A 10220-nucleotide genomic window follows, 5' to 3' on the forward strand; every position below is an offset into this window, starting at 1 on the left:
GGAGAGCTCCTGATTGGTTCAGACCAGTCATACTTTACCTATAGAAGACCGGAGAGGCCCATAGGCCACTGCAGTTTTGGGGGGTTGTTTCAAAGCTTGAGATGGGGGTTAAATCTTACAGGCTCAGCTGTAGGAACCAACCCTCATGCTTCTTCTTCTCTCCCCCTCTTTTTGCAGGTACTTCCGGTCTGGGCTCAGTTAGCAGCATCCAGGCCGCTGTTCGGCAGCTGGAGGCTGAGGCTGACGCCATTATACAAATGGTACGTGAGGGTCAGAGGGCCCGGAGGCAGCAGCAAGCAACAACGGTTAGCATGGTGCCTGTGGCGCTTGTAGGCCACTCATTTTGTTTATTTGAACTACCCTTTTTCATTATTTTACATTCCTCTCTCCATCTTTTCTCCTCCCTTTTTATGCCAACTGGTTTGTCATCAGAGGAGCCTCTTTGTTCAGGGAAGGAAGAAGCTTCAGCTCCTTGCTGCTGTTGGCTCTTGATCCTAAAAAGCTGTTCTTCAGAGCAGGCTGAGGAAGAGCTTGTGAGGACAGTTTGTGATTTGGATTCTGGGTTCTGTGCAGTGTTTTTTTTTCCTAAGAAGATGTTTAAGGGTACTTTCATTTTGACTCAAGAAACCCACCATTTTATAGTTCAAATCGGGGAAAATAAATACAGTAAATGGACAAAAGTACAAAGATTCACAAAATGTTTAGGGGTATGGTCTGCGTACCCCAAGAAAAAAGCACTGGTTCTATGTATTGGGTAGAGGGATGAGAAAACAGCTGGTTTCAGCTGAAGTGTAAGAAATACTGAAGACAAAAGAAGTCTTCCTTCTTTGTACCTGGCTTATGCATACTCCTTTGCTGTTCTCCCAACAACCTCAATATACCTCCATGGGCTCTGGTGGTGCTTACCTTTTATGAAGTTTGCTTATTGATTTGAAAAATCTGAGTTGGATATTTGCATAATACCTTTTAACAAATTGTGGTCTTTGGACTTTTCACTCCTGTGTACACCCTTTTGTTTTCTATTATTTTAGTTACTCTTCCAACACTTAAAAAATGTGTTTAGCTTCTGTATGTCTTGGACACCTCTATGCCAAATAGCTCTAACCTTATTTGCTTCCTCTTCATACGATTTTGGGTTATCTGCTGAAGGCAGGTTGAATGGGGGAAGGGGTTTGTGGTAGGAGACAATGAGCTGGGTGAAGAATCCTCTGCAGCTTCAAGATGCCCTTCCCATTTTGAAAGGCCGTCCACTTCCATGGTGGATACATCACTGACTCTGCTGCTTATGCATTGAGAACTGAGTTGGGGGGGGTTCCTTTATGCATCTCCCCTTCCTTACTAATGAAAAGCCAAGGCCTGACCAGTTACAGAAGGAATAAATGGAAGGCTCTGCAGCTGTGTAAGCAGGGTAGGGATTGTTTTTTCTGGTTTCAGCTGCCTTTTTCATACACTGTTTGGCTAGGATTGTTGGTTGAAAAGCTGGGCGTTAAAAGCTGAGAACAAGCTAGCCATCTCTACAGTGGCAGATATTTAGCATTGGTGATCCGCCCTGGATTCTTCAGTTGAAAAGCAAAATGCTGCCTTTAAGAAATAACCTTCCATTGCCTACAGACCAAATCAGTTTTGTGAAGTTTAGCATTCTGATTGCTTAAGTTGTTGGAATTTTGACATTTTAAAAGGTGGACATTGTGGCGGCGGCAAGTAATATTAGTGAAGAGAAAGACAAGCGGTCAGGGGAGACTTTGCTGTGGTCTCAGCCGTTGACACTTGCTTAGTGCTTCAGATCTTCCGTGATTAATAGTAAATCTTTTGGATTTCTGTGGAAGTTTCAAAAAGCAGAAACAACCCAAAGCTGTACAAGTTGTGGGCTGAACATGTGATCCATAGTTGTGGTCTGTCTCCCTCTGCCCTTCAGCCTTAGTCTCTTCTCCTGGCTCAAAGCCACTCAAATTGGAAAGCCAACTTGACATGGCTGTGAGTGAGCTGACACCCATGGTAGCTCTAAGAGCTCACTTCCACTTATAAGATCCAGCATGTATTCAGGGTACTTCCACTGTCTGTGTGGCCCCGGGGCAGGACCAGCACAACAACCACACAGCATGGCTTGCAGCCCAAATTCTTAGGGCTTGTACACACATTACTTTCCTATGAGAAGTAGCTAAGCAATAAAAAGTAACCTGCATTTATTTCTGGGTTGCAGTAGGTAGAAAGAATGCATTAGAGGTCAACAAGAACCAAGCTTGTTTGCAAGCACAAGTGACACAACTGAATCACGTTGGTGTACTTTTCAATCACAACTATTGTGGAGTGGATGTGATAATACAGTAATGTGTGTACAATCCTTGAGCCTACCTCTCTCCAGATTGTTGCATCTTAGAGGCCCCAGTCTTGTCCAGTTTCTGTAGAGAGATGTGGGCTGCCTTTGCCCCTGGCATGTGGGCCTTGTTAAATATGAGGTTATCCCTGCAGGAAGGTCCCTGATGACAACTTTCCTCTTCTCTCCACACCTGTTCTTTGCTTTCCAAGAACTTTCCCCACTCTGGTGCATGCACTTCACCATTGCTCTTGGCTGTAAGTGCTCCACCTTCAGATTCACGCATGTCATGCTTTCTGCTACCTTTTTTTTCCTGCTCCCCTATTTCTCCTGTAGCTGTGTCATTCGGCTCATTCCCTCTGCAGATTTTAGCTTGTGTATAACAGCATGTTTAACCTCTTTTGGTCTTTGTAAAGGATGGGGAAAGTGGTAGGGCCACCATGCACAGTTCTGTTAATGGTCCATTTTCTTCCCTGCCTTTTGGGAGTTACTGGGCTGACCTCCCAGCACCTATTTCCTAAGTGCTCTTGGGAAGCTTCAGCCCTCACTAATGTGTGCATCTCTTCTGTTCAGTCGGAGCCAAACCAGGCAGAGGGTTCTGTACGAAGAGACGAATCACCTATGGATGTGGATCAGCCGTCACCCACCACACAAGACACCCAATCAGTTGGTTAGTATCTGCTTTTTGCAGTTGAGGGGTGGCTGTCTCTGAAGTAGAGAAGCTGTTTTACCTGCCGTAGGCCCTCCTTCTACAGGTCTGAAGGAGTTGCCTGTCCTGGAACTGGGAGGGCTAAAGTGTGAAGGACTGATCTCTTGTTCTTACAGTGTCAGAAGGGTCCCAGCAGGGTGAGAAGGAGAAAGAGGAGCGTCCTCCGGATCTGCCTCTGCTAAGTGAGCAACTCAGTCTGGATGAACTATGGGATATGCTGGGCGAGTGCCTGAAGGAGCTGGAAGAATCGCATGACCAACATGCTGTGCTTGGTAAGGTTCTGGGCTGCTGGAAGGTTGGTCTGCTTCAGGCCTCTCTGCCTCTTGGAACTTCACCTTCTGCTCTCTTCCCTACAGTGCTGCAGCCTGCAGTGGAGGCCTTCTTTTTGGTGCATGCTACAGAGCGGGAAAGCAAGCCCCCAGTGCGTGACACCCGGGAGAGCCAGCTGGCTCACATCAAGGACGAGCCCCCACCCCTTTCACCTGCCCCACTGACCCCTGCAACACCCTCCTCCCTTGACCCCTTTTTCTCCCGTGAACCTTCTTCCATGCACATTTCCTCCAGCCTTCCCCCAGACACACAGAAGTTCCTCCGCTTTGCAGGTTAGTTCAAACTGTGGTATGTCTGGCTGTGTCCAGGGTATTAAGACTAATTCTTTCTTGAGGGCTTCAAGTGGGGGTTTCTCGGCTGTCTCTATCTCAGAAGGGCAGCTGGTTTGCTGAGGGAGGAGTGTGTGGATCAAGGTGTGGCTAACTAGGGAATATACTTGTGGAGGAATTTCATTAACGGGTTTCTGCAGCATGCCTGGAAGAAACACAATAAGGAGCATGCAGCCGAACCTTCACCTTTGTTCTCGTCTTGCAGAAACACACCGCACTGTGCTGAACCAGATCCTGCGCCAGTCCACCACCCATTTAGCTGACGGCCCCTTTGCTGTCCTCGTGGATTACATACGTGTGCTGGATTTTGATGTCAAACGGAAGTAGGTTTTAGGGTGGGGTGTTAGTATTCTGTTTTGTATTCATTTTAAATAATAATTAAAAAACAGCAAGGAGACGCCAGAGATTGATTGTAAGCATGAGTATGATGTCCCACTTTTGATCTCTAGGGCAGATTGCTTGAGTGATATTCTAGGCTTGTGTGCTGACTTTCCTATTGGCTGTGATGCCCTCTAGGTTGGCTACCCAGACATTTCTCATTTCTTGGCATTGTTCAGCTCCTCCATTGGCAAAAAGATCAATCAGTGTGGGGCAGGAGAAGTCGTGGTGACTGGATGGGTGGTCTTATTCAGTTTGATATGCTTCTTCCCCTAGAATGAAGTACAGTCAAAAGTGTCTCTCAGCCCCAATTCTGAAGCCACTTTGTAAGGGCTGGAGGGATGGCAAACCCGCCCACTTTTCATCTACATCTGTAGAATATGTCGTCTCTTGCATTGTTAGTGCTTTGCAACTGTAACTGTGAATCGGCTTCAGGGAGTTCCATAGTAATAGCCCTGGGGGCTGCCCGATGTGAGAGGTAATGGCTACATGCTTGCTCTTCTTTCCAAGGTACTTCCGGCAAGAGTTGGAAAGACTTGATGAGGGGCTGCGGAAAGAAGACATGGCTGTGCATGTGCGTCGAGATCATGTCTTTGAAGACTCATACCGGGAGTTGCATCGCAAGTCGCCCGAGGAAATGAAAAACAGATTGTAAGCAACTTCTAGAACTTTTAGCGTGCTGCTGTAATCAGAGTCTTCTTATGTGCACCGTTTTCTTTCTTCCCCTTGCTGAGGACCTTTGCCCACGTTTTGTCTAAATGTTGATTTTTCCTTATTTTGTAGATTGAACCTATAAACCAGACATTCAGTCCCTGCCAGCCTTTTTGTTCTAAACCCATCCTCCACTTCTGACGTTTCCTTATTATTATATCCTCTTCTGTTTTTCAGGTACATAGTATTTGAAGGGGAAGAGGGTCAGGATGCTGGAGGTCTCCTGCGCGAGTGGTACATGATCATCTCACGGGAGATGTTTAACCCCATGTATGCGCTCTTCCGCACATCGCCTGGCGATCGAGTCACCTACACCATCAATCCTTCCTCTCACTGTAACCCCAACCACCTGAGCTACTTCAAGTTTGTAGGGCGCATTGTGGCCAAAGCAGTATATGATAACCGGTTGCTGGAGTGCTACTTCACCCGCTCCTTCTACAAGCATATCTTGGGCAAATCTGTCAGGTGAGTAGTGCCTTTGCTTTTAGGGTTTTTGTTGAACTAGTCCATCTAAAATGCTTTCCTGTCTTTCCCAAAACATGTTCCTAACCCAGCCAGCTTCCTTCAACCGTACAGGTACACAGATATGGAGAGTGAGGATTACCACTTCTACCAGGGACTGGTGTATCTTCTGGAAAACGATGTCTCCACACTGGGCTATGACCTCACCTTCAGCACAGAGGTAAGCTGTCCCCTTCTCATGGAAGTATTTTGGGGCAAATCTTTTGGAAGTTGGAGGATATTGAAGCTAAAGAGACAAAGGGCTATCGCATAGAATGGGCAACCATTCAATTTGGACAATTTTGAAGTTGATGGATAAAAATCAAGAAATTGGTAGAATTCCTCACCCAGAAGTTGTACAAATCCCTCCATGTGTAATAATAGGTGAAGATGACTATATATTTACAGGGATTTTCTAGCAGTGGATACAGCTCTTTTCTTTTGAATTCAGATTTCTTTTGATCTTAAAAAATTAGAACTCTCTAAACAATGTGAGAAACAATGAGGCTGTGGACATTGGCATTGATTATCAAGCACTGTAACAAGAATGGCATTCGGACACAGTGTTCCAAAATAGTAAGGATGTATTTACCTGGTGATAACTGCCAGAGTCTTTCGTTGCCCCTGAATGATGGCTGCTGCTGTTCTGTTTTGGTTGTGTGTTTATATTTTACTATGCACAAGGCATAAATCTGATTCTTGCAAATACATTATGGTGTTTTGTTAAGAGAAGCATCCATTGGGTTGTAATTTGAGGCTGAGGAGGAATTTGTGAAACTGAGAAAGGATTGAATCAAGGCCAGTATTGAGTCATTCTGACTTCTGGTCCTTGTCAGGAAGAGCAGGGCAAGCCTTCTCTTTTCCCAAGAGATGTTCTTGTTAATCCAGTTTCTACTTATTTAGTACACTTCTGTCTTTCCTCCTCCCCTACCCAAACAGGTTCAAGAGTTTGGTGTGTGTGAAGTACGTGACCTTAAGCCCAACGGAGCCAACATCCTTGTGACTGAGGAGAACAAGAAGGAATATGTACACCTGGTGTGTCAGATGCGAATGACAGGTGTGTTGGGGGAGTACACCTGAGAACAGTGAAAAGAATCTGATGATCTAAACCCATCTCTGCTGGAAGATGGGATCCCTCCACTTATTAACTTGCGTCTACCTTTTGAAGAGCCAGTGTGGTGTAGTGGTTAAGAGCGGTAGTCTCGTAATCTGGGAAACCGGGTTCGCGTCTCCGCTCCTCCACATGCTGGGTGACCTTGGGCCAGTCACACTTCTTTGAAGTCTCTGAGCCCCACTCACCTCACAGAGTGTTTGTTGTGGGGTAGGAAGGGAAAGGAGAATGTTAGCCGCTTTGAGACTCCTTAAAGGGAGTGAAAGGCGGGATATCAAATCCAAACTCTTCTTCTTCTTCTAACATTCCCTCCCTATATCATAATTCATACTAAATTCTAAGCAAAGAACTAGTGTCATACCAGAGCTGTCCATGAGCTGCTGTTTCACCGGATCAATAGCAATAGCCTGAAGAAGGAAGCCAAACTGTGTTTTTTAAGGAAAAGTGTACAAACAACAGCAACAACAAAAACTTTAGTTGTCTAATTCGGTCTAAGGTCATTACGTAGACTCTGTACTTGAGGCAGATTCATCTACCAATCAGCTGTGAGAAGTTGTAAATTTTACATAAATGTGCACATTTCAGTGTTTAGATTTTATTCCCTCCTGAGCAATAGTTTCCCCTCTTCTTCGGCTACGTAGAACTTCCATTGCCTTCCCCACCCATTGATAATCCATATTCCCTTCTGGCAGGAGCAATCCGCAAGCAGCTGGCTGCCTTCTTGGAGGGCTTCTATGAGATTATCCCCAAGCGCCTCATCTCCATCTTCACGGAGCAGGAGCTGGAGCTGCTAATCTCGGGGCTGCCCACCATTGACATAGATGACCTGAAGTCCAACACAGAGTACCACAAGTACCAGGCAAACTCTATCCAGGTAAGCCTTTCCTTTCTAGCAGGTTGCCTTTCACCAACTCTCCCTTCTCCAGAGTGGAAGTGTCAAGGCCTCATGGAGAGGAATCCTCTTGATTTTTCTTGTCATGATAACAATTAATTTCCTTAGTTGATTGAGCTCAATGAGACTTCAGGTAAATTTGTATAGTATCGCAGCCTTGATATGTTTGACTGCAAGTTTGATCTTGGAACTCTGTTTGCCACTAAGGTGGCTCTTCTCCTGTCGGGCATATATCATCGCTACCTCCTGCTTGGAAGGCAGGAAATGTGTGACCCCATCCCTTCTGCTATCCTCTCCCCCTATTGGCTCCTCTTTGTGTTGGTCCTTCTGGGCCCTTCACTTCTGGAGGCCTGCAAAAATGCCAGCATCTCTGACCTGCTTTTGTCCTTCACAGATTCAGTGGTTCTGGCGAGCCCTGCGCTCCTTTGATCAGGCAGACAGAGCAAAGTTCCTGCAGTTCGTCACAGGCACATCCAAGGTGCCCTTGCAGGGGTTTGCTGCCCTAGAGGGCATGAACGGCATCCAGAAATTCCAGATCCACAGAGACGACCGCTCAACAGATAGACTGCCTTCTGCTCACACGTGGTAAGAGGCAAATGGATAAGCCCATTGTTAGTGTTCCATTATGCAGGAAAAAAAATTATGTAAATGGAAGTGTGTCATATAATCACCCTAACTCCAAAAGGCCCTCCAAGCTTCTGTAAGTGCTAGAATTCACTGGTTATCATCTTGAGCCATAACACGTATACCGTGACGCTGCTGAAGGTTTTTTCCTGAATATCTGTAAGGTCCAAGCTATTTATTTTACAGGAGCTTCCCTTCTATAGAAGTATCTGTTGCTCCTTTACCTAGAAACACAATTGGGGATTTTGTGAGCCGGGAGGGGAGAAAGGGAATGAGTGTGTTTCTGAAACAGAGGCTATCTATAACTTGAGTCATGAGTCAGTGGTCAAGTCCTAAAGAAAGAGGTGCCAGAACTCCAGTTTTGTGCCTTGCAAATCCAAATCCCAGATGGAGTTGGATGGGGTGACAATTGTTTGGGATAGACATTCTGCACATGTGCAGAGGATTGTTCATCACTTCCAAGGACTGAATTTTGACCTTCAGAACAGGTTCTTAGGCTGTCCTATGGTTGAAATTAAATACTGCTAAGAATCAAATGTGAGCAGGCTGTAGATCTGTAGATTTTTGTCAGTAAAGTGATCACGGCCTACAGATTAAGATTTCTGGCCATTTTGGGAAGGGTGAAGGTACTGTCTTTTGCTCTGATTTTGAAAAAAGAAAGGCATTGACTTTGCAGTCAATCTGGTTGGCCCCACCCCCTTACACTGATGCTTTCTTCCTCCAGTTTCAACCAGCTGGACCTCCCTGCCTATGAGAGTTATGAGAAGTTGCGTCACATGCTGCTACTGGCCATCCAGGAGTGCTCGGAGGGCTTTGGCCTGGCGTAAGGGTGGCTCCAGCTGCCATATTTTTCTACTGTCAGACTTGGGGAGCAACAGGAGGGAGTGGAACTGAGCGATGCTGCTCCCCCTTTTCCAACCACCTGTGTGTGTGTGTGCGTGCCCTGCTGCCCCCTTACTGAAGAGAGCCAGAGACCCCCAGCCAATCAGCCGTCTTCGGAGGTGGGGCCGGGGTGCAACCCGGAGAGAAAAAGACAAATTATATATATAAATATATATATATTTTTTGGTTTAGTTTGCATTTCTTAATTTGTGCTTGGAATGTGTTGATGAGGCGGCGGGAGGGAGCGTTTGGATTCTTTTGTTGGTCTCTTTCCTTGGCACCCATTTGCTGCTGGAAGGGAACCTAAGGTTTAAAAAATTCCAAAAAAAGGAAAAAAAATAAAAAAATAAAAGCGCACTCTTGATAAGAATGTACTGTGCTTGTGTGTTCATTTTGGTAAGAGTGGAGAGTTCACTTGGCTCTGGGAAGTTCTGGAGATGAGGAAGGAGTCCGTAAGGCCATTCTGAACGGTAACATAAATGCTTTGCATACAAAATGTTCCAGGTTCAATCCCAGACACCTCCATGTACAGCTGGTTAACACTTGTGACTGAAATTCTAGCAAGACGAAGATTACTCAAGTAGGATGGGAAGTCTCTTGACAACATGCCCACCCCAAATCATGGTCCTCCATGTGGTTGTTTCCTGTCTGCATACTGTTCTGGCAAGCTGGGGTAGATCTTGCTTCTAGCACCTATGACTGTAGTTCAGTGGTAGAGCATCTGCTTTCCATGCAGAAGGTCCCGGGTTCAATTCCCAGCATCTCCAGGTAGGACTGGGAATGTCGTCAATCTCAATATCAGGAGAGCCTCTGCCAGTCAGTGTAGGCAATACTGAGCTAGATAGACTAATGGTCTGACTTGGTATAAGGCAGCTTCTTGTGCCAGTTTTCACCACTAATTTTATTTGCTGGAAACGGGGTGTGTATATTCAGCGTGAGAGGGAAGCAGCTCTTGATTTTGGCAGTTTTGGGAAGACAGGGTGGCATCTCTAGTTGTGTATCAGACGTAGCCAACAATAAATCACACAGAATATGTGAAGTTAACTCTTCATTAGAAGATAACAAGGTCTGCTCAGGGGAGCCAGGCCTAATGAGCACAACAATTCTTGGTAGATCCACACCTTCCCTCAGCTGTCTAAATCCCGTCCTTTCCTAACAATCTCTGCCAACATGCCCGTCTCTGCTCCTCTCCCTTCACCCCTCTTCTGGTCCTGGGCAACCAGGGGGATAGGTGGCTTGTTGCAGCAGGCAGCGGGGAGACATCCTAGCTTCTTCACCAGCCTGTCTCATCTCTGCCTCTTGGATTCCCTCCTCTCCTGCTTCACCTTCTGATTCTGGACTTCTCTCTGACACAGACACTCACTAAACCTGCTCACTAAACCCTGTTACCTTTTCAGCTTCTGACACCTCCTCCTTCCAGACTTCGCCCTCTGACCACT

At 46.1% G+C, this 10220-nt stretch overlaps 1 protein-coding gene across 21 annotated transcripts in view; it reads left to right on the plus strand.

Annotated features, from left to right (window-relative positions):
* Positions 1-9151, plus strand: part of HUWE1 (HECT, UBA and WWE domain containing E3 ubiquitin protein ligase 1) — a 96386-nt gene extending 87235 nt beyond the window's left edge. For 20 of the 21 annotated variants that reach the window (XM_083718025.1, XM_083718037.1, XM_083718043.1 and 17 more), the window contains 12 exons: positions 178-305; positions 2888-2984; positions 3140-3295; positions 3380-3625; positions 3888-4005; positions 4571-4711; positions 4949-5236; positions 5348-5453; positions 6212-6329; positions 7076-7257; positions 7670-7860; positions 8624-9151. In XM_083718025.1, coding sequence (XP_083574151.1) covers positions 178-305; positions 2888-2984; positions 3140-3295; positions 3380-3625; positions 3888-4005; positions 4571-4711; positions 4949-5236; positions 5348-5453; positions 6212-6329; positions 7076-7257; positions 7670-7860; positions 8624-8726 — 1874 coding nt within the window. In that variant the 3' untranslated portion in view covers positions 8727-9151. The remainder of the gene's footprint in view (positions 1-177; positions 306-2887; positions 2985-3139; positions 3296-3379; positions 3626-3887; positions 4006-4570; positions 4712-4948; positions 5237-5347; positions 5454-6211; positions 6330-7075; positions 7258-7669; positions 7861-8623) is intronic. The other variant, XM_083718027.1, reaches the window with a different exon arrangement.
* Positions 9152-10220: the final 1069 nt, after the last annotated feature.

This window comes from Podarcis gaigeae, assembly GCF_964106915.1.
Source record: "Podarcis gaigeae genome assembly, chromosome: 17".
Taxonomy (NCBI): domain Eukaryota; kingdom Metazoa; phylum Chordata; class Lepidosauria; order Squamata; family Lacertidae; genus Podarcis; species Podarcis gaigeae.